We start from the raw sequence: 23,502 nt of genomic DNA on the forward strand, positions 1-23,502 counted from the left end.
CTCTCCTCTCTCCTCTCTCCTCTCTCCTCTCCCCTCTCCCCTCTCCTCTGGCTTGAACTCAGCGCCTGGGCACTGTTTCTGAGCTTCTTTTGCTCAAGGCTAGTCCTCTATCACTTGAGCCACAGTACCACTTCTGGCTTTTTCTGTGTATGTGGTACTGAGGAATTGAATCCAAGGCTTCATGCATGCTAGGCAAGCACTCTACCACTAAGCCACATTCCCAGCCCATATTTATTTCTTTTTTGGACAGTGTCACCTCTTCCTTTGTTTTCTCCCAGTTTCCCCCTCCCGTTCCTGTTCATAAGTTGCATAGTTCATTTTCCACAGTATGTCTACTGAATACTACGATTGCATTGTTCACCCTGTCAGGGTTTAAACTCAGGCCTTACGCTTACTCAGCTTATTTTGCTCATGGCAGACACTTTACTACTTGAGACAAGCCCCCAGCCTGCTTTGCTAGTTAATTAGAGATGGAGTCTCATAGACTTTTCTGCCTGGGCTGACTTCATACTGCTGTTTCTCCAGATTTAGGTCGCCTGAATAGCCAAGATTATAAGCATGAGCCACCAGCACTCAGCTTGTAGTCTGTTTTTGATCTGAATTTTTGTTATCAGGCCACCTACAATATTCTTATGCTTCCTGTTGCTGAAGGAGGAATTACCTTAGACATGTTTTGGAAATCTAGATATCCTTTCTTAACTTCCAAAAGAGTTCCTTCATTATTACCAGTTACTGTATCTTTTATCAAACATGGTTGAGCTGGTGCTGTGGCTCATGCCTGTCATCCTAGTTACTCAGGAAGCTGAGATCTGAGGATTATGGACATTTCCTCCTGAGGGGCTGGTGAAGATGGTGCATTGTCATATATAGCATGTTGGAGGACCCTGGTGGGCCTGGTAGATGGGGTGTCTGGACTGGGTCTCCAGGGCCAGAAGGAGTTGGGGGAGGTCCAGTGGGAGCAGGGTTGTGGAAGCAGATCTGGCCTTTGTATATTGTGTGGAGGAAAGGTCACAGCCCAGAGGTGTGCCTTGTAGTATAGTGTGGACCTGATTACCAGGCCAGATTGCTTGGTGATTGAAAGCATCAGAGTGGGACTGTGTGTGTGTGTGTGTATGTGAAAGAGAGAGAGAGAGAAAGCATGCTAGCCAGGGGCTTGAACTCAAGGCCTTAATGCTATCCTGTAACTTACTTGTTTGCTCAAGTATGGTGCTCTGCCACTTCAGCCACAGCTCCACATCCAGGTTTTTAGTGGTAGAGGTAAGAGTCTCACAGACTTTCCTGCTCAGGCTGGCTTCAAACTGCAATTCTCAGATTTGAGTGACTGGTACCCAGATTAGAGTGAGTGAGTGAGTGAGTGTGTGCGTGCGCGTGCGTGCGTGCGTGCGTGTGTGTGTGTGTGTGTGTGTGTGTGTGGTATTACTAAGGATCAAATGCACGGCCTCCTGTGTGCTAGGCAGGCACTGGGTCATGAGCTACGGGCCCAGGTGTATTTGAGTTGAAGCATGGTGGGTATGCCTTCCTTGACTAGGCGTCAGAGGAGAAGGGAGGGGGGCAAGGGCAGCAAGTCCATTAGATGGCAGTTGTGGGGCTGGGGTGGAAGTGTTCCAAAGGTGTCAGAAGCGTGAGTCCTGGTGATAGGCCTGGCAAGAGTCGGGAGCCACTGCGGTGGGGCAGTGTTGTCCTCTGCTCTCCCTGTGATGTGCTTGCTGCGTGTCCTTAGATCAGGACTGTGGCTGAGAGTAACCATGGCAGGCACTTATTTTTGGTGCCAGTCGTAGGGCTTAACTCAGGACCTGAGCACTGTCCCTGAGCTCTTTTGTTCAAGGCTAGCCCTCTACCACTTTGAGCCACAGCTCCACTTTTAGTTTGATGGCTCATTGGAGATAAGTCTCACAGACTTTTCTGCCCAGGCTGGCTTTGCACCACAGTCCTGAGGTCTCAGACTTCTGAGTAGCTAGGGTGACAGGTGTGAGCCACTGAGGCACAGCTTAGGGGAGGCATGTTAGAGACGGATACTTTCAGTTCGGAATTCTGGGGTACCTCTGCATGGCATGGGGAATAGCTCTAGGATGAGAGCAGTTTGTTGGTGGTGGTGATGGTGGTGGTCGTGGGGCTTGAACTCTGTACCTGGGTGCTGTCCCTCAACTCTTTAGCTCAAAGCAAGCGCTCACCACTTGAGCCACAGCACCACTTCTGTTTTTCTGAGTGCTTAATTGGAGATAAGCATCTCACAGACTTTCCTGCCAGACTGGCTTTGAACCATGATCCTCAGATCTCAGCCTCCTGAGTAGCAAGGATTATAGGTGTGAGCCACCAGCGCCTGGCTGAGCACGATTTTTGACTCTGTACTAACTTAGGGAATTTTAAGTTGAATTTTGCTGTAACTTGAGGTCATCAGCATTTTAGTATTTGGGGGAAAAAAACCCCGAGAGGAACTTCCGATTCCTGCCGAAATGCTGAGAGTGGTTTTTGTCTTAAGCACACACCCTCATCTTTCTTTCTCTTGACAGTTGAATCGTGCAGGCTGCAGGCTGGGTTTTGAATTTGTGCAACTGGCTGTGAAATCTTGGTTAAGCACCATTAGACCACAGTTGATCCTTAACGAGCACCCATTGTGTGCCAAGGTCTCTTCTGGGCTTAGCACCTGTACTGCACTTAACCTTTCTAGCAACACCATGGGGGAACAGGGGTCATGATTATTATTTCCCTTTGCCAATGAGAAATCTGAGGCTTGATTGCTTTTCACAGCTAGCAGGTGACAGAGCTGGAATCTGAAGTTAGTTGGGTTAGGTTTCAGGGTCCACAGATAGATGAATGTTATTCTGGAAGATTATCACAAGGGTTAAAATGATCTCAGAGTATGGGGCTGGGAAGGTAGCTCAATGGTAGAGCGCTTGCCTTGGATGCATGAGGCCCTGGGTTCGATTCTTCAGCACCACATAAGAAAAAAGAAAAAAGCTGGAAGTGGTGCTGTGGCTCAAGTGGTAGAACGCTAGCCTTGAGCACCCAGCCCAGGCCCAGAGTTCAGGCCCCACGACTGGACCCCCCCCCAAAAAAAAAGATCTCAGAGTAGAGTTCTGGTAGTTCCCAGCTTGTAATCCTAGCTATTCAGGTGGCTGAGATCTGAGAATTGCAGTTCAGAGCCAATGAAATTCTTATCTCCAATTAACTACCAAAAAAGCTGCAAGTGGAGCTGTGGCTCGAGTGGTAGAGTGCTAGCCTTCAGCACAAAAAGCTCAGGGATAGTGCCTAGACCCTGAGTTCAAGTTCTAGGACAGGCATGAGAGACACAGAGAGAGATTATAGAATGAAAGCTAGAGTAATTGTTTAGCTGATAATATTAAATATTATTGCTAATGTGGTAGTACAGATTTTTAAAAATCTGTAACTTAATTCAGCTTTATAAAGAAAATTAGTGTGTATACTTAGGGGTAGAAAAATGTTTGGAAGCCAGGCATCGGCGGCTCACGCCTATAATCCTAGCTACTCAGGAGGCTGAGATCTGAGGATTGCGGTTCAAAGCCATCCCTGGCAGGAAAGTCCTCTAATGTCCAATAAACCACTCAGTAAACTGGAAGTGGCACTGTGGCTCAAGTGTTAGAACACTTGCCTTGAGCTGAAGAGCTGCGGGATAGCGCCCAGGCCCAGAGTTCAAGCCCCACAACTGATTTAAAAAAAAAAAGAGAGAGAAAAATGTTTGGAAAGAAGTATGCCAGAATTTTGGCAAAGGTTATTTCTGATGCAGTTTATTTTTCTTATGTTCCAAATTCTTCATAGCAAGTGTAGGTTGTTATTATTTGAAATCAAAGCCTAAAATGTATTTTTTAAGAGGTCCTGGGACCTGGCACTTTGGTAGGCAGGGGTTCTGCCACTGAGCCATGCCTTCAACTAAAATGTAGCTTTAAAATTATTTAATTTTTGAATTAGCATATATTGGTAGCATGACGGGCTTTCATTGTATTATTTCCACACATGAACATAGCATGTGTGGAAATTCTCCTCCATCAGTTTATTCCCATTAAAATGTCTGATAAATTAAAAAAAAATTTAAGCCCAAAGTAAGGCTTATACGCAGGGCAAGGCTGGTACTCTACTATTTGAGCCATACCTCCACTTCCTAATTTTTTATTTTTTTAGTTGTGGGGCTTGAACTTAGGGCCTGGGCACTTATCCCTGAGTTTTTCTGCTCAAGGTTCGCATACTACTGGCTATACTTCCAGTTTTCTGTGGTTCATTAGAGATAAGAGTCTCATGGACTTTCCTGCCAGGGAAGGCTTTGAACCATGATTCTCATATCTCAGCCTCCTTGAGTAGCTAGGTTTACAGTCATGAGCCAGCAGTGCCCAGCTCTAAAATGTATTATTATGGATTTTTATTTTTTTTTTTTTTGCCAGTTGTGGGGCTTAAACTCAGGGCCTAGGCTCTGCCCCTGAGCCTCTTTGTGCTCAAGGCTAGTGCTCTACCACTTGAGCAAAGGCACCACTTCCTGTTTTAAGTGGTTAATTGGAGCTAAGGGTCTTGAGTGGACTTGTCTGCTCTGGCTAGCTTCAAACTACTATCCTCAGATTTCAGCCTCCTGAGTAGCTAGAATGATAGGTATGAGCCCCCAACACCCAGCTAAAATGTACTTTTTTAAATGAAGATGAATATGCCCCCCCACGTTCCCCACTCCACAGAGCTACGGCAGTGTGAAACTATGCCGTGCTCATAGACGTGGAAACTTTTGGATCCTTTTCTCAGTTTGTCATTGTCTTTGAGTTTTCCTTCTGGTGTTTTTAGACACCCACACAATCTCTTTGCTTCCTCTGTGGGTTGAGAAAGGCCTTTTCATTGCAGAGAATAGCAATGTGCGGATGGTGGAAGTAGTGACTCTTGGCTGGTGCTCAGCCTGGAGCCAGCATCCTGTAGCCGCCTGAGGAAGAAGCGGCTGGGGGCTGCGGTTTGAAAGCTCTGTCCTTCTAGCTTGGGGCTCAGCCCTACAGGACCGGTTTGTTTGCCTGGAATTCATATCCTTTGTCTCATGGCCAGGATTGTACTTCCAGTTAGCTGTTCTGGAGATCTGTGCTAACACCTTTGATTTTGAGTTGTGCTTCACACCCCCGCCCCCATCTCCATAAGAAGTGATGGAAATGGTTTCAGGAGGTGGAAAGAGACAGGAATAAATTTAATTCTGTAACCATTTTTGTAATTTAGTGGGTTAATTCTATTTTTTAAGTTCATTGATTTATTCATCTCATAGTTTTTAAAAGTTCAGTGTATTAATTTGTTAAATCTGGAATCCAATTTGAGTTGGTTTCTCACATAAGGCATAATTCATGATAACAATGTTTCTTTCCAGAACTTTGACCATTTGTTTGTCCTAATGACGTTGTTTACTAATTAATACCTTCCCCATTGAATAGGTTTGAACTGTTACTTAAGTGTTCTTGTTTTTTTTTTTTTTTTGGGTTGTGGGGCTTGAACTTGGCCTGGGCACTGACCCTCAGCTCTTCAGATCAAGGCTAGTGCTCTACCACTGAGCCACACTACCACTTCCGGTTTTTTGGTGGTTTACTGGAGATAAGCGTTTCACAAACTTTCCTGCTCCGGCTGGCTTTGAACCACAATCCTCAGATCTCAGCCTCCTGAGTAGCTAAGATTACAGGTGTGAGCCATTAGTGCTAGGCTTGCTTAAGTGTTCTTATACATATCAATCCTGTATTTTGATTTATTGACATTGTGGCCTTATCTGCTTAACTACTTGTTAGACCCCCACCCCTTATTTATTTTTTCACATATCTCCAAGATTAAACAATGTAAATTATATAATCACTTTGTTATACTTTGAAGAAGTACTTTTAGATTTGTTTGGATTTTGTTGTTTTTCGTGTGTGTGTGTGTGTGTGTGTGTGTGTGTTTTGTGTGTGTGTGTGTGTGTGTATGTTGTTGTTCTCAGGGTTTGAACTCAGGGCCTGTGTGCTATTCCAGAGCTATTTTTTTTTTCCAGAGCTATTTTTGCTCACAGCTAGCACTCTATTGCTTAAGCTGCAGCTTTACCTCTAGCTTTTTTTGGTATTTAATTGGAGATAAAAGTCTTACAGATTTTCTTCCTGGGTTGACATTGAACCATGGTCCCCAGATGTCAGCCTCTTGAATAGCTAGGATTACAGGCGTGAGCCACGAGGGCCAGCACTAGTTCTGGTTTTTTAAAATATGATATATAATCCTTTCTCCCTCCTTTCCTTTCTTTCTCTTTCCCTCCCTCCCTTCCTTCTTTCCTTTCCTTACTTTTCTTTCCCTTTCTTTCCTTTCCCTTTCTTTTTTTCTCTCTTTCTTTCTTTTTCTCCCCTTTCTCTCTTCCCTTCTCTTTCTCTTTCCTTCTCTCTTCCCCTCTCTTTCTCTTTCCTTCTTTCTTTCCCTTTTTCTTCTTTCTTCCTTTCTTTCATTCTTTCTTTCATTCTTTGTTCTTTCGTTCGTTCGTTCTTTCTTTCTTGACTTGAACCTCTGCCCTTGTACTTGCCAGGCAAGTGTTCTACCACTGAGCGTCGATCCCAGCACTCTTCTTTTTGCCCATTTTAGATAGATTGCCAGCAATGAGATGGTGTTGGAAGAAGACGAGCAGTATATATTCCACAGTGCACTGTTCCCACAGGGAGACAGGTGCAGGAATGAGCAGGTGTGGAAGCTGGTGGCTGGTGGGGCCTGCGAGCAGACACCCAGCTCCCTGGCGTGCTGTGGGCTGATCCCATGGGAAGGTTACATGGGCCACCCGGGGAAGTTCTCCATGCAAAAGATGGCGAGGAAAGACACCCTCAGGTCAGAGAAACCCTCCTGAAGAGAAGGGCACTGGGCCTTGAGGTGTGTGGAGGAGTTTGAAGGACTAGTAATAGGCATGGTGAGCTGCCTGCTAGCCAACAACGAGTGCTGGTACTGGGCCTGCTGGGGGCTAGCCTGGGACCAGGGTGCAGCTTTCAGCTGAGCAGAGGAGCCTTGCCTTGTCTCCATTTTTCTCCTGTGGTCAGCATGCCTGGCTCTCTAGAACTTGGGCCCACATTTAGTCTTCTGAGTAGTCGGGGACGGTACAGATACTGATCCAGTTATGCCCCCTGCCCCGCTGGTTGGGGTCCCTAAGGAATGTGGATATCTCCTTGGACACTATGGAGTGTGGAGTGCTTAGAGACATGAGGGCATCTGTTTAAAGTAGAAAGAAGTTACCTTAGCCGGAAAGCGCTGTGCAGGGTGAGTGGTGGTTGGCTTCCCTCACCCTGGGCTCTCAGCCTGTCCTAACCCCCGTGCTCTTCTCCCAGAGGGAACCCAGGCCCTTACACCTACCTGGGCTCTCAGTTCAGTCTGGTTTGCCTGTCAGGATGGAGACCAGTGCTGTTCAACAAAAACGCAGGGTGAGCCATGTACCTACCGAGCCACATTGCACAGGTTATTAATCCTTGGGTCTAATCCAGTGTGCCCAGAGGAGTTCATTTCGTGGCATTGGTTCATTAGCTACAAGTGGCTATGTTAGACAAGGTAGGTCCCAACTAATCCTGCCGGGTCCAGGCCTAGTCTAGAGCCAGTCTCCAAGAGACTAGCTGGTGATTAGATGTCTCATTGGGGCTAAGCAAGACTACATTGCTGTCAGCTCTCCATTAAAGACACCAGATGACGCCAGGTGCCAGTAATGTTCATGCCTGTAATCCTAGCTACTCAGGAGGCTGAGATGTAAGGATTGAGGTTTGAAGCCTGGGAGGAAAGTCCATGAGACCCTTATCTCCAATTAACCATGAGAAAACTGGAAGTACAGCTGTGACTCAAGTGGGCAAGCACGAGCCTTAAGCACAAAAGCTCCAGGATAGCCTGAAGTGGAGCTGTGGCTCAAGTGGTGTAAGTACTAGCCTCGAGGAAAATAAGATCAGGGACAGCACCTGAGCTCAAGCCCCAGGACCGGCACACAAAGACACAGGTGGAAAACAGGGTTTCTGAATTTCTGTTACCTTTGCGGCTTTACTGCTTGTTGTGCCTTGCTATAGAATGTGTGCGTTCGTGTGTGTGTGTCTGTCTGTCTGTGTGTGCGCGAGCTCTGAGAGAAAGCTCCTTGAAGGCTTCTTTCACCTCCTAAGCAAGAGCCCAGAGAACATTCCAGACTGCCCCTGGCAGCCTTTCCCTAGCTGCTTGGGAACTGAAGTCAAGATTCTTCTCCGTGTTTCTAGATTTTTTTTTTTTTTTGGCAGCAAACCTCAATTAATCACAGCCTGGGGTGTTTTTGCTTGCTTGCAGACCACATTTCTGCAGCGTGACGATACATCAGATGCGCAGGCATGTGAGCCGGGAGGTCTCCGCCCCAGGAATTCAGCGGGAGATGATTAAGAGGTTCCTAATGGTCCCGAGTGAGCTTTAATGTTCAGAGATTTTTCTTTTTTTTTTTTTCATGATACCTGCAAGTCAGGAGCCACCAGCTGGGCGGGTGGGAGGCCCCTCCTCCACCTGTGGGGTATGGCAGGTTTTCTGAGCACAAGTAGACAGGGGGTGGCTGCCCCTCCTTGACCCTTGTTCCCATCTCAGGCTTGGAGGGGTGGAATCGCCCTTCTCCCCCACACTCATGTCCGTCTCCAAGCTGGGGCGGGGGAGGAGGGGTGCATGGGGTCTTGGGGATGGCTGTTGCTGACTTGCTATGTGACCCAGACGAGTTACTTCTCTTCCTGGACCCATGGGGAAGGAAGGAGGACTAAGGGGGGGACTTTGGGCTCTGGTTGGGGGTCCCTGCCCCAGGAGTCCTTCTCCCCATGAGAGGATGCTGGTGTGTTCTTTTCCCTGTACCAGCCCAGCCCCTGCCCAGCTTTCCCGCGCCTGCAAGCTGACCGCTCAGCTCCCATGCCACTAGTGGTGGGTGTCCCACTTGAGTTCTTGGCTTTTGGGTCTGAGCCGACCTCCCCCTCCCCAGCCTGTTCCCTCCCCCATGCTTTTACTGAGGTAACCCTGGCCTTGGGGGAGGAGGGGCCTGGACCCTACAGTTGGCCTCCCTCACTCCTGTCCACCTGGAGTCTCTTCATCCTTTGTGCTTCTGCCTGCTTGCTTCCCCTTCAAGACCAAGCTCCAGTGTTCCCTCCCTGTGTGTCCCTTGGCTTATTTATTCAGTAAGGACCCTACCACAAAAAAATGGAAACACCTTGTGTTTATTGAGGAAGGTAAGCGTGAAGCCAATACTTTGACGCTTGAGTCTGCAGGTGGCAGGCCTTAAGTTGTAGGTGCCAGCCGGGCGCTGGTGGCTCACGCCTGTTATCCTAGCTACTCAGGAGGCTGAGATCTGAGGATGGCGGTTCAAAGCCAGCCCGGGCAGGAGAGACCTTGAGACTCCTATCTCCAATAAACCACCAGAAAACTGGAAGTGGCGCTGTAGCTCAAGTGGTAGAGTGCTCGCCTTGAGCTGAAGAGCTGAGGGACAGCGCCCAGGCCCAGAGTTCAAGCCCCACGACCGACAAAAAAAAAAAAAAAAAAGTTGTAGGTGCCTTGGGCCTGCTCGCGTGGCTGGGTCCTGCCCGCATGGCTCCTCTCCCCCTTCACAGCGCTTGTTTCTCTGGTGGGTGGAGCCTGGCCCCAGCCACTTTTGAGGTCCTCAGTAAACATTGATTGAATGAGTGGTGACTGGCTGGTCCACCTGTAGTCCTCTGGGGATGGGTTGTCTTGACCTGGGGCCATGTTGTAGGTGTTAATAGAAAGATCCCAGGCAGTGGCTACAAAGCCCGGAAGTTGTGTTTGGTTTCCAGGTAGCAGTAGTTGGAGCATGTACTGCGTGCAGTCAAGCCTGCAGAGCTGGTGTGTGTCACATCCGCACTGTGACCCACTGCTTGTGCTGGCACCTCTCACCAGGGCAGGACTGACAGGCCACATCGCTCTCCTTCCTGGACACCTGTCTGGGACTTGCACCTGCTATCTAGTTTGTCCGTGGTTTGGTGTCCCCTGCATCTCAGTTGATTTTTTTTAAAGTGTATTTATAGAGTGAACTTTAGTCCTTGCATACAGTAATGAGGGTTTGGATCAGTCCCCTGATCTTGGTCCTGCCATGTCACCATGACACCATGACAGGAAACAGTTGTGTCACCCCCATTTCTCTGGGGCTGCCCCTTCATAGTTAAGTGCTGCACTACTACAAACCCTGGAAATCCTGCACTACTACAAACCCAGGTTTGTTTTTACTCTTGTAATTTTGCCTTTTTAGTGTGAGGCCTTTAGAGTATGGCTCGCTCCTTCCTTCCTTCCTTCCTTCCTTCCTTCCTTCCTTCCTTCCTTCCTTCCTTCCTTCCTTCCTTCCTTAGCTTTTTTGCTCAAAGCTAGCATTCTACCATTTGAACTACAGCTAAACTTCTGGCTTTTTGCTGGTTAATTGGAGATAAGAGGCTAATGGACTTCCCTGCCCAGATTGGCTTTTGAACCATGATGCTCAGAGCTCAGCCTCCTGAGTAGCTAGGATGACAGGTTTGAGCCATGGTGCCTGGCTTCAAATCTGACTTCTTTGCTTAGATTGTGTTTAATGTTCACACATAGGAATAGTTTGGTCCTTTTTATGACTGAATAATATCCCATTGTGTGGGAAACTTGGTTCTCATGCACCAAGTGTAAGGTATTCTGTATTGTTGGCAGGTTTGGGGCAAGTCAGTAAATCCTTTATTAATATTCACATGCAGAATTTTTTTTTGTCAGTCGTGGGGCTTGAACTCTGGGCTTGGGTGTGTCCCTTAGCTCTTTAGCTCAAGGCTAGCACTGTATCACTTGAGCCACAGCACCACTTCTGGTATTCTGGTGATTTTTTGGCGATAAGAGCCTCATGGACTTTCTTGCCTGGTCTGGCTTTGAACCTTGATCCTCAGATCTCAGACCTCTGAGTAACTAGGATTACAGGCGTGAGCCACCAGTGCCTGGCTACATGCAGAATTTGGTGTGAATCTTTATCTTTAGTCCTCTTAGATGTATCTGTAGGCATGGGGTTGCACACTTGGTAGGTGTGCCCTTAACTCCAGAGGGAATCCTTAAGCTGCTTGTGAAGTAACTGCTCTATTTTGTTTGTCTAGCTGAGGTTTATGGAAGTTCTACTTGCTCTACTTGATATTATATTAACCATTCTCACCAAGGTATTATTCAGGGTTTTTGTTGTTGATGCCAGAACAGGGACTTGAATTCAGGCCTCATACACTTGCTCAGCACTTTCACTCAAGACTGGCACTAGACCATTTGAGCCATGTTTCCATTTATGGCTTTTTTTTCTAGTTAATTGGAGATAAGAGGCTCTTGGATTTGTCTGCTAAGGTTGACTTGGAATATTGGTTCTCAGATCACAGCCTCCTGAGTAGCTAGATTATAGGCGTGAGCCACTGGTGCCGAGCTCATTTGGTGTTTGACTTGCAGTTCTCCTTGTATTTTCTTAGGTGCTGGCAGAGTTTAAATGTGATTGCTTAATGTATTTTGGCCAGGACCTTGTCCATACCTCTGTAAGACTTGGTCTCCTCAGATAGAACTTACAGGTTCTCAGAGGGACTCAGTTCTTCTCAAACACTTATCTTGTGTCATTCTCTCAGAATTTAAAAAAGATTTTTCAACAGGTATCAATGGCTTACACCTGTAATCCTAGCTACTCAGGAGGCTGAGATCTGAGGATCACCACATTTGAAGCCGACCCAGGCAAGAAAGTCTATGATACTTTTATCACCAGCAAACCACCAGAAAACTGGAAGTGGTACTATGGCTCAAAGTGATACTGTGTTAGCCTTGAGCAAAAGAGCTCAGGGATAGTGCCAAGGCCTTGAGTTCAAGCTCCATGACTCTCCCTCCCCTCCCCCCAAAAAATTGCTGTTTGCAAAAGCTTTTGATCCTGCAAGGGACATTTCCTTGATGTCCTTATGGTTCCTCTCCCAGTCTGGACTCAGACATAATATTTGAAGCTCTTCCTCCTGCTGTCAGCCTAACCCTTCCTTTCCCTCCCTCTTGTAGGCCCCCAATCGCCAGCTCATGACTTACTGGCTACAGGAGCTACAACAGAAGAGATGGGAATACTGCAACAGCCTGGACATGGTGAAGTGGGACAGCCGGACCTCGCCGACGCCTGGGGACTTGCCTAAGGGTCTTGTTGCCCGAGACAACACTGGTGAGGCACAGATTCAGGGCCCTGGAGCTGTTCTTTGTGTATAGTGATTTGACATAGCAACTCAGCTTAGCCATGAACACTAGCGAATGGACGGTCCAAAGCTGCTCAGTGCTTCCAGGTTCGAAGGAATTCTCAAGCTGGCCATGGCCTTGGTGTTAGGCAAGGCCAGAGCCAAGCATCTCATAGTCCTGGTGGAGGCCAATGTGCATAACTGAAGTTAGGCCCCACACTGGATACCTGCAGCTCTTAACTGTGCGCCGGCTATCTTTCTGCAACACCCCAGGATGAAATGTGCTGATAGATTCACACCTGGGGTTGCAGGCACCGGGACGGGGGTCCCCAAAGCCTTCTGCTTGGGGTTCTCTAGTGCTGCTTAGGGTAAACTTCACCCCTAAGCACTGATTTCATTTTAGCCTGGATTCTTAGCTCTTTCATAACTCAGAAATTCCTTGTAGCATAGAGGTTATGCCCTTTTTGTATGTGTATGTTGCTATTAGAGCTTGAACTCAGGGCCTGTCTCTGTACCTGCCTTTTGCTTGAGGCTAGCACTCTACCACTTGAGCCACAGCACTACTTCCAGCTTTTTCTGAGTAGCTGATTGGAGATAAGAGTCTTACAGACTTTCCTGCCCAGACTGGCTTTGAACCACACTCCGAAGATCAGAGCCGCCTGAGTAGCTAGGATTACAGGTGTGAGCCACTAGTACCTGGCTGATTTTTTTTTGTCTTTGTGCTGGTACTGGGGCTTGAACTCAGGGGCTTGCACTCTTGCCTAGATTTTTGTTCAAGTCTGGCACTCAACCGCTTGAGCCACAGGTCCATTTCTGGCTTTTTGCTGGTTCATTGGAGATTGTCACAGATTGCCTGGGCTGGCTTTGAACTCAATTCTCAGATCTCAACCACCTGAGTAACTAGGATTACAGGCGTGAGCCACGAGTGCCCAGTGTTCAGTGTAGGCTTTCTAACATGTTTTGGAAGACAGGTAGTCTGTACTCAGGAAGCTATTGGGCTCCATAGAGCACTGGGCCATACCAAGAATGGAGTCGGCACGTTGGCTCTTGTTTTGTCCTAAAATCAAATGCTTTCTTAGACATTTTCCCTGTCCAGATTTGCCAGTCTTGCTTTCACTAGTCACAGCTTTTTTCATCTGGTCATCCTGGCAGTGAGGAATCTTTTCTAGTTGCTCTGACTCCGTCAGCAACTGAAGTGAGGCCTTCGTGCTTCAGTTTACTCCTTGTCTGTGCATCAGAAATTGACTCGATGCTGATGTTGATTGAGGCCACAGAATCTGGGCACCGGTGGCTCAGGAGGATTAATCCTAGAAGGATTAAAGCTGAGATCTGAGGATCACAGTTTGAAGCCAGCCCATGTGGGCTGGCCATCTCCAATAAACTACCCAGAAAAAGTCCAAAATGAAGCTGTGGCTCAGGTCTCAGAGCACCAGCCTTGAGCAAAAGAAACTCAGGAACAGCACTCAGAGCCTGAGTTCAGACCCAGGACCTGCACACACACACACACACTCACAAAAAGGCCACTTTGAGCATGCTGAGTCTAGGAAGCCAGAGCATGTGTGTCAAGTCCACAGCTGGATAATCTGGGGAACTGTAGGTATGTCATGCATCCTTTGCTTCTCTAGCCAATCAGGCCTCGGGAGGGCATTTCATGGTCAGCAGGCTGTTGAAGAAGGAAAGGAGGATGAGAGGGAGAAATACAGGCTCCTCTGACCCCCAGCACGGGCTGAATTCGGCTCTGGGATGTGGGAGCCTCTCTACGGATGCAGTGACTATGAGTTAGCCAGATAAAGAGGCAGGAGGATAATGAGATGGGAAAGCTGGAGGTCACAGTGCCTGTGAGCCAAGCCAGAGGTCCAGCAGGCCTGCAACGGCCCTGGCAGAGCCTGATGGCCAGCCCTGGGAAGTGGGGCTTGGTCTGGAGCGCAGTGGATTGCCTTTGAAGACTGTGTGCGCAGAAATGAGACTTAAACATCTGTCAAGTTTTCAGAGGCTTCTGTGGCCAAGTAATGCAACTCTGGGCCACTGGGCCCATTTCAAGGCCACAATGCAGGAAGTGCAAAAGCAGGAAGTAAAGAACAAAAGGCTGCCAGGTGTTGGTGGCTCACGCTTGTCATCTTAGCTACGCAGGAGGCTGAGATCTGAGGATTGAGGTTCAAAGCCAGAACATGCAGGAAAGTCCATGTGACTCTTATCTCCAGTAAACCACTCAGAAAACTGGAAGAGGTGCTGTGGCTCAAGTGGTAGAGCGCTAGCCTTGAGCTGAAGAGCTGAGGGACAGCGCCCAGCTCCAGAGTTTAAGCCCCACCACCACACAGAAAGAAAGAAAGAAAGAGAAAAAAAGGAAGAAAGGGAGGGAGGAAGGGAGGGCTGAGCCTTTTCATTTCATTATCAGAGAGAAACTGGTTGAAACAAGCCATGCCCCCAGCCCTGATAGGATGATAACATTTTGAGAAGGTTTAGATTAATTTCTGCTTCAGTGAGCAGGAAACCTGGCTCGTTTACAAACATGGTTTTGTCAAGCTTTTGGGCAGTTGATAGGCTAGCACAGCAACTCACTGGTGCCATTGAGGAACCCAGGCTGCTCCTGAGTCAGTGCTATGTCCTTTGAGCCTGCTGGCTTTCCTACTCGCCTCAGTGACCCTAGGGGTAGCTCCTAGATCAGAAAGAAAATGGTACCCAGAAGCCTGTGGCTTGTGCATCACTGGCTTGGATTCTGTTGTGTGGGGATGGTGATTCCTCAGGGTCATGTCCCCTGACAGCAGGGAGTCTGGGCAGCCAGTTTCTGCTGAATGCATGGCCACTATCCAAAGGAAGGTTTCAAGTCAGGAAATGCTGGAATAAGTACTTGGTAGTGAACTGCAGTGTCACAGAATTGCCTGCATTTCTGGGCTCTCTAAAAGGCATGTCATCAGAGCAAGAGACAGCTATCCGTGTGGTTGGAAATTCAGCTCTGTGTGTGTGTGCGTGCATGCGTGTGTGCGCATGTGTGTGTGTGTGCGCGTGCGTATGCACGCACCAATACTGGGGCTTGAACTCAGGGGCTTGGACACTATCCCCTACCTCCTTTCTCACTGTAGAACTCTCATCACTTTAGTCGCAGTTCTACTTCTGGCTTTTTAGTGGCTAATTGGAGATAAGTCTCATGGATCCAGGTTCTGGTGGCTCATGCCTGTAATCCTAATCTGAAGGCTAAGATCTGAGGATCACAACTCAAAGTAAACCCAGGCAAGAAAGTCTATGAGAGTCTTTTTTTTTTTTTTTTGGTCAGTCATGGGGCTTGAACTCTGGACCTGGGCGCTGTCCCTCAGCTCTTCAGCTCAAGGCTAGTGCCCTACCATTTAAGCCACAACACACTTCCAGTTTTCTGGTGGTTTATTGGCGATAAGAGTCTCACAGACTTTCCTGTCTAGGCTGGCTTTGAACCATGATCCCCAGATCTTAGCCTCCTTGTAGCTAGAATTATAGGCGTGAGCTACTGGCACCTGGCTCCGTGAGACTCTTATCTCTACTAAATTACCAAAAATAGCCAGAAATGAAGCTGTGGCTCAAGTGGTAGAGCACTAGCTTGAGCAAAAAGAAGCTCAAGAACAGAGCCCAGGCCCTGAGTTCAAGCCCCAGAACTGACACTACCCCCACTCCAAAAAGAGAGTCTCATGGACTTTCCTACCTACGCTGGCTTGAAATTGTGATACTCAGATCTCAGCTTCCTCTGTAGGATTATAAGCATGAGCACCGGTGCCAGACTGTTACACTTGTAGCAGCTAAATAGAGGTGGGAGAGGGGAGGAGATGATAGTTGCTCCTCTCAGGCTTACGCAAGGTTCTGAGCAGAACACGGAGCTGCAAGATGGAGACATTCCAGTGATAGCCAGAGGCAGCTTTGGCAACGGCATAGTAGTTGAGTGTCATCTTTTAATGCCATGATCACGTGCCAGATCACAACAGGGGAAGAGCTTGTGAAATGCTACAGAATGCCACTCGATATTTGGAGACACGAGTGATGGTGGTCACCATTTCCCCATGCCTTGCTGAAGAAAGATTAGCACCTGAATGCATGTCCTCATCCCCAAAGCAATTTGCTGTCTGGCCAGGTCCTTCTGGGGACCAGCTGCAGAAGAGGCTGCGGAGGGGGACAGTGGGGAAGTGATGCCTGGCTAAGACTAGCTCATCTTGGGTGGGCCTGATGGAAGCCCAATGGGGAAGGCTCTGAGACAGTGTGAGCAGGTGGGGTGCGGCCCCATGGGGACGTCAGAGCCAGATCTGGGTGCAAGGTCTGCTTTGAGCTAGAGCAGTGTAGGATGGGAAGAGGAGGGGAACCAAGGAGTCCAGTGTATAACACCCTCCCCCCCAATTCAGGGAGCTTGTTGGAAGGTATCAGGAGAGAGGCAGTCAGGAAAGGACTGTGAAGTTCTGCCATTAAGGACCGTTGAGGCCCCTGCTGTCTCCCGCCAAATCCTCTGAGTCCACAGATGGTCTATCCTGTGTGCTGTGTTATGGAGTACCATCTGCTACCCATTCATTCAGCCCTGTTGCCCAACAGACCGTGTGCCAAGTGTGAGGTCTGCAGCTGGTAGAGAAGCAGGGGGATTCTGGTGCTCAGGCAGGGAACAGAAGGCACACACTGGCGTGCCAGGCAAGCTGGCCCATCTGGGGCTCTCTTTAGATGCCTACCAGGTCCTCACTTGGGCAATCTCTCTGCTTCTCTTCTTCCTCCTCCTCTTCCTCCTCCTCCTTTTCCTCCTCCTTTTCTTCCTCCTCCCTTCTTTCTTCTTTTTTTTGTTGTTGTTGACCATAAGGCTCAACTCTGGGCCTGGGCACTTTCCCTCAGCTCTTCAGCTCAAGGCTAGCACTTTACCTACTTGAGCCACAGCGCCACTTCCAGCTTTTTCTGTTTATGTGGTGCTGGGGAATTGAACCCAGGGCCTCATGCATGCTAGGCAAGCGCTCTACCACTGAGCCACCTTCCCAGCCCCTCATGCCTACTTGTTTGTTTGAATTCAAACACACTTTGAGGGCTGGGAAGGTGGCTCAGTGGTAGAGCGCTTGCCTTGCATGCTCGAGGCCCTGGGTTCGATTCCTCAGCACCACATAAGCAAAAAAGAAAAAAGCCGGAAGTGGCGCTGTGGCTCAAGTGGTAGAGTGCTAGCCTTGAGCTGAAGAGCTGAGGGACAGCGCCCAGGCCCAGAGATCAGGCCCCTTGACTGGACCCAAAGAAAAACCCACACACACACACACTTTGAGCTGGGTGCTGGTGGCTCACACCTGTCATCCTAGCTACTCAGGAGGCTGAGATCAGAGGATCATGGTTTGATGCCAGCCCAGGCAGAAAAGTCCTGTGTATCTCTCATCTCCATTTAACCACCAAAAAAACTGGAAGTAGGGCTATGGTTGGAGTGGTAGAGCACTAGCATTCAGCACAAAAGCTCAAGGACAGTGCGTAGGCCCAGAGTTGAAGTCCCAAGCCCAAAAAACAGCACCAAAAATGAAAAGTTAAAAACTCACTTTGGCTCCATACAGAGTCCTCTGCACATCAGCGTGTGCAGTCGTCTCCTGATGCACTACTGCAAGTGTGGGACAAGTTTCAGGAAATTCTCATGCTGTGTCCAGCTTGTGCTGTCTGCAGAGCTTGGTGGCAGGGCACCCAGCCCAGCTGCCATAGGTCCCAGGCAGGAGCAGGGGGAGAAGGAAGGAGCCGGAACTTTCTTGCTATGGTCACCAAATTAAGAGGTCACGCTGGAATCAAGACTTGTAGTCTCAGCCCTCACATCTGTCACTTAGGCATTGGAAAGTGTGGAACAAAGAGCAGAAGCCAGCATGGTTGACACAGACCTGTAATCCTAACTACTCAAGAGGCTGTGATCAGGGGACCCATGTCCAGAGCCAGCCTAGGAAGAAAAGGAGAATCCATATCCAATGAAACAGACTGAAGGCATGGCACCGCTGCCATGAGCAAGAAACTCAGCCTGCCTTTTCAAGATAAGGAACACTTGCCAAGAGCTAGCCTCTCCTCCTGAGGTCTGGGGGAAACAGTGCCATGTCCTAGTTGGCACTTCCCTTCACCTCCTCCTGACTGCTAATGTGGAGCCCTGCATTGAGAAGCAGCCATGTGAGCTGGATGCCAGTGGCGCACACCTATCATCCTAGCTACTCAACTGAGATCTAAGGATTGCAGTTTAAGTCTGCCTGGGCAGGAAAGTCTGTGAGACTCTTTTTTTTTTGTCGGTTGTGGGGCTTGAACTCTGGGCTTGGGCGCTGCCCCTGCGCTCTTCAGCTCAAGGCGAGCGCTCTACCGTTTGAGCCACAGCACCACTTGCAGTTTTCTAGTGGTTTATTGGAGATAAGAGTCTCACGGACTTTCCTGCCCGGGCTGGCTTTGAACCGCAATCCTCAAATCTCAGCCTCCTGAGTAGCTAGGATTACAGGTGTGAGCCACCGGCACTGGCTTGTGAGACTCTTTTTTTTTTTTTTAATTTCTTATTTTTTTATTGTGAAAATACTGTACAGAGGGGTTACAATTACATGAGCAAGATAATGAGTACATATCTTATCAAGCATTGTAGCCTCCTCCTTTGTTTCCCCTTCCCATCCCTTCCCAGCCTACCCCCCCCCCCCCCCCCCCCCTAATCCCCCCCCCCCCCCACCAAAGTTATAAAGTTAGTTTTCGACATGACAGCTTGTACTTCTCAATGTTGCAGCGGGTCCACCTGTATCCTTATTTAAACGACTTGTTTTTCCCCTTCCCCTCCACAAATTATGCCCACATCAAATACAGTGAAAGCAGGGGTTATACTGTGGGGGAGGGGCTTGTGAGACTCTTATCTCCAATTAACTGCTAGAAAATAAAAGGCTGGCAGTGAAGCTGTTGGCTTCAGTAGTAGAGCACTAGCAAAAAAGCTCAGGGATGCCACAACTGGCGGCTCACAACGTTAATCCTAGCTACTCAGGAGGCTCGGAGCCAAGAATCACGGTTCAAAGCCAGCCCAGGCAGAAAAGCCCATGAGACTGTTATCTCTAATTAGCCCCCAGAAATCCGGAAGTGGCGCTGTGGCTCAAAGTGGTAGAGTGCTAGCCTTGAGCAAAGGAGTCCAGGGACAATGTCCAGGCCTTAAGTTCAAGCCCCACAACCAACAACAGCAACAAAGACAAAAAAAAAAAAAAAGCTTAGAAGCTCAGAGAGAGCTCCCTATCCCTATCCCTGAGTTCAAGTCCAAGAACAGTTCCTCCCCCCCAAAAAACAACAACAAATCAGACAAACTAATTGTAATAGCAAAAACTGTAGTAAGCTGAGAAATAGGTGTGTGTTCTACAGAGCAGCTGATGATCTTTAGAAACGTCTGAGCCTGCTCTTCCCTGGCTCCGCCCCTGCCTGCCCCTCCCCCAGCACCTGGCTTCCTCAGGACCCCTTCCAGGATGGGCTGAGGGTCGCCCAGCGCCAGGGGGTTTCTTGGTCACAGTGGAGGGGCCGCCTCACACCTCCCCTAATGGCCAGCCACACAGGATGGGGCACCGCGCTTGCTGGCTGTGGCAGTGCCCACTTCCTGGCTCAGCTCAGAATGCAAGACTGCCCAGCCCGCCTGGCACTCTCACTTGTCTCTGAAACAAAGCCTCCACCTTCCCCCTGCCTCCGGGGGCCAGCACCACTGACAGTGCCACCTCATCCTGGCCACTGTGCCCCAAACCAGAAGGCCCCACATGTTGCTGCTGGGGCGGGTGGTTTCTAACCCAGTGGCTGGGCTTCAGGGTGCTCCGGTGAGGTAGCCAGAGGTGGCTGCATGAGTAGTGTTTTCTTTTGCTTATGTGGGATGTGTGTCTTCCAGGGCCAGTGCCACCCAGGCCTCCTGGACTTCTTGGCAGTGCCTGGGCCTTTTGGAGGCCTGTCCTAAGTGACTCCACTGTGCTCTGGGCCATTAGAAACTGCTTGCTTCTTGGGTTCTAGTGGCCAGCAGTTCTACCCTGATTGTGTTTTCACGGTTAATATCATTGGGAGAATACTTATTAAAGGAGATGCAGTGGAGATCGGCATGGTGGGGCACACCTGTAATCCTAGCATTTGGGAAGCCATGAATTCAAGGAGGATAAGTTCAAGACCAACTTGGGCTATTTATAGTGAGACCCTGTCTCAAAAAAACTAAAAAGATGGGGAAGTGGCTGGGAAGGTGGCTCAGTGTAGAGTGCTGGCCTCCCATGCATGAGGCCCTGGGTTCGATTCCTTAGCACCACATAAACAGAAAAAGCTGGAAGTGGCACTGTGGCTCAAGTGGTAGAGTATTATCCTTGAGCTGAAGAGCTGAGGGACAGCAACCCAGGCCCAGAGTTCAAGCCCCACAACCAACCAAAAAAAGAAAAGAAAATAAAAAGAGGTATAGGGGTGCTTGCCTAGCATATACAAGGCCCTGGGCTCAAGCTTCTGCATGGAAGGAAAAAAAGAAGGATGCTTGGATTAGACTGATTATTGTGAAATAATAGTAAATTCTGTCTATAAACATGTCCTGAAGCATTTGTATCATTTGGGAGAATACAAAGTGTTTGGAGCAAAATTTTCCTTAAAAAGTAAATTTTGGTGGATACTGGTAGCTCATGCTACTTAGGAAGCTGAGATCAGAGGATTGAGATTTGAGGCCAGCCCTGGGCAGGAAAATCTATGATACCTTTATCTTCAATTAACAAAAAGCTGGAAATGGTGTTGTGGCTCAAAGTGATAGAGCACTAGCCTTAGCACAAAAGCTCAGAGACAGCGCTCAGGCCCTGAGTTCACACCCCAGGACTGATTTTAAAAAAAAGAAAGTAACCTTTGATCATAGGAGAATCTATGCAAAAAAGAATAACTTGTTAACTCCTCCTTTATTGATTTCTTCACTTCCTGTTCCATGACTACTTTCCTTCTTTCATTGATAATACCCACTCATCTTTCTTCTTTCCTTCCTCCTTCCTTCCTTCCTCCTTCCTTTCTTCCTTCCTTCCCTCCCTCCCTCCCTCCCTCCCTCCCTCCCTCCCTTTCTTCCTTCCTTCCTTTCTTTGTCTTTCTCTCTCTCTTTCTCTTTCTCTCTCTCTTTCTCTTTCTCTCTCTTTCTTTCTCTCTTTCTTTCTCTCTTGTTGATTGTAGGGCTTGAACTCTGGGTCTGGGCTCTTCAGCTCGAGGCTAGCGCTCTACCACTCGAGCCAAAGCACCACTTCTGGTTTTCTGGTGGATTTTTGGGAGATTAGAGTCTCATGGACTTTCCTGCCAGGGCTGGCTTTGAATCATAATCCTCAGATCTCAACCTCCTGAGCATCTAGGATGACAGGCGTGAGCCACCAGCACCCGGCCCCACTCATCTTATTACTCATTCATGTAACAAAATACCATTATTGTGAAATTCAGCACTGAAGAGGAAGTTTTGAAAGTTGGTCGTGGGCGCACTTTAGCATCCGGGCACTTGCCTGTGAATTCACTGTGATGTACTTACTTACTGTGCAGATGCTAGCAGAGATGTTTTTTTTTTTTTTTCCATTTTTCTTAGAAGAAAAAGCGCAGGCTATAACCTTGCTTTGCTTTTCCCCTGTAATGCTTTGTCGTGGACATGCTGAGGAGCAGTAAGTACAGGGGTGTGAAGCATGGTCCCAGGTTTATGCCAAGGCTGCTGCTGATCAACAAGGCTGCAGAAAATCTTTACCTTTCTCTCCCCAAGCCAGTGCAGTTAAGTTTTTGGTGGTTTGAAATGGTTTACAAGTACCAAAGTCTCCCGCACATTGTTTTATATACTATCCATTGAAAGTGTGTGATTGTACCAGATGCTGGTAGCTCATGCCTGTAATTCTGGCTGCTCAGGAAACTGGGATCTGAGGTGAGGTTTGAAGTCAGCCCAGGTGGGAAAGTCTGTGAAGCTCTTTTTTTTTTTTTTTTTTTTGCTAGTCCTGGGCTTGAACTGAGGGCCTTGGACTGTCCCTGAGCTTCTTTTGCTTAAGGCTAACACTCTGCCACTTGAGCCACAGCACCACTTCTGGCTTTTCTGTGTATGTGGTACTGGGGAATGGAATCCAGGGCTTCATGCATGCTAGGCAAGCACCCTACCATTAAGCCACATTCCCAGCCCTGAGACTCTTTATCTCTAATTAACCAGCGAAAAGCTGGAAGTAGAGCTGTGATGCAAGTGGTAGTGTGGTGGATCCCCAGCCTTGAGCAAAACAGCTAAGGGACAGTGGCTGGGCTCTGAGTTCAAGCCCCAGTACCAACACACACACGCACGCGCGTTGAGATTGTTACAGACTGTATCAAGTCGGTGTTTCATGTAGGGTACAAGCATAATGTGGAAGCTTTGAGTCTCTGATAATATGGTTGCTTGCCTTTGTTTCAGATATGATTTACCCACATCCAAATGCTTCTGCAGAAAAAGCCAGAAATGTCCTCGCTGTGGAAACCGTTCCTGGAGAGCTGGTGGGAGACCAGGCTGCAAGCCAACCAGCCTCTGGCCACCCCAACGCCATTAACTTCTACTCTCTGAAGCAGTGGGGGAATGAGCTCAAGTAAGTCTTTAGGAAGCAGCATATGGCATTGAACCAGATTGTCTCTGATGGTACCTGGTGCATGTTTACCACCTGACATTTGTGAAGGTTCTTTGTTCTTTACGCCATACTATCCCTTAGGCTATTATTGTTGTTTGTTTGTTTGTTTAGCTTGTAAAGTAGCATGCCTCTTCTGCATTGATACCATAAATAATGGCTTACTCTGGAGCTAGGTCAGATGGTTGAGGTTTTACAGACTGAAACTGGAGAAGTCATGTGTCTAAAATCACAAGGCTCCCAGCCTGTGGCCTCCTTCCTTCTCCAGGCCTGGCCCAGGGCCTGCGCTCTGCTTGTGCATGGCCTCATAGAGAATAGGGAGATATAGTTCACATACCATACAATTTACCCACTAAAAATGTATACTTTGGCCCAGTGTTGGTAGCTCTCACGTATAATCCCAGCCACTCAGGAGACTGACAACTGAAGATTGAGGTACAAAGATAGAGCAGAAAAATTCATGAGACTTTCTGTTGTTGTTGGTTGTGGGATTTGAACTCAGGCCTGGCCACAGTCACTGAGCTTTTTCACTCGAGGCTAGCAAGCCACGGTTTTCTGGTTCCTGCCCAAGTTGGCTTTGAAGCACAGTTCTCAGATCTTAGCCTCCCGAGTAGCTAGGATTACAGGCATAAGTCACCAAATGCCCAGGTTCATGAGACTCTTATCCCCAATTAACTACCAAAAAGCTGGAAGTGGAGATATGGCTCAAGTGAAAAAAGCTTGAGTGAAAAAAGCTAAGGGAGAGTGGAAAGAGTGAGACCGTGTTCAAGCTCCAGTACTGGCAGTATTGGTTGATTTATTTATTTATTTTTTTTGGGTCCAGTCGTGGGGCCTGAACTCTG

General features: G+C 48.3%; 1 protein-coding gene across 1 annotated transcript in view; it reads left to right on the top strand.

Annotated features, from left to right (window-relative positions):
- Nucleotides 1-11,959: 11,959 nt before the first annotated feature.
- Tbc1d2b (TBC1 domain family, member 2B) overlaps nt 11,960-23,502 on the top strand; it is a 49,937-nt gene continuing 38,394 nt past the window's right edge. The window contains exons 1-2 of the mRNA XM_013011953.1: nt 11,960-12,109; nt 22,456-22,624. Coding sequence (XP_012867407.1) covers nt 11,974-12,109; nt 22,456-22,624 — 305 coding nt within the window. The 5' untranslated portion in view covers nt 11,960-11,973. The remainder of the gene's footprint in view (nt 12,110-22,455; nt 22,625-23,502) is intronic.

The sequence above is a fragment of the Dipodomys ordii genome, unplaced genomic scaffold (genome assembly GCF_000151885.1).
Source record: "Dipodomys ordii isolate 6190 unplaced genomic scaffold, Dord_2.0 Scaffold15, whole genome shotgun sequence".
In the NCBI taxonomy this organism is placed as follows: domain Eukaryota; kingdom Metazoa; phylum Chordata; class Mammalia; order Rodentia; family Heteromyidae; genus Dipodomys; species Dipodomys ordii.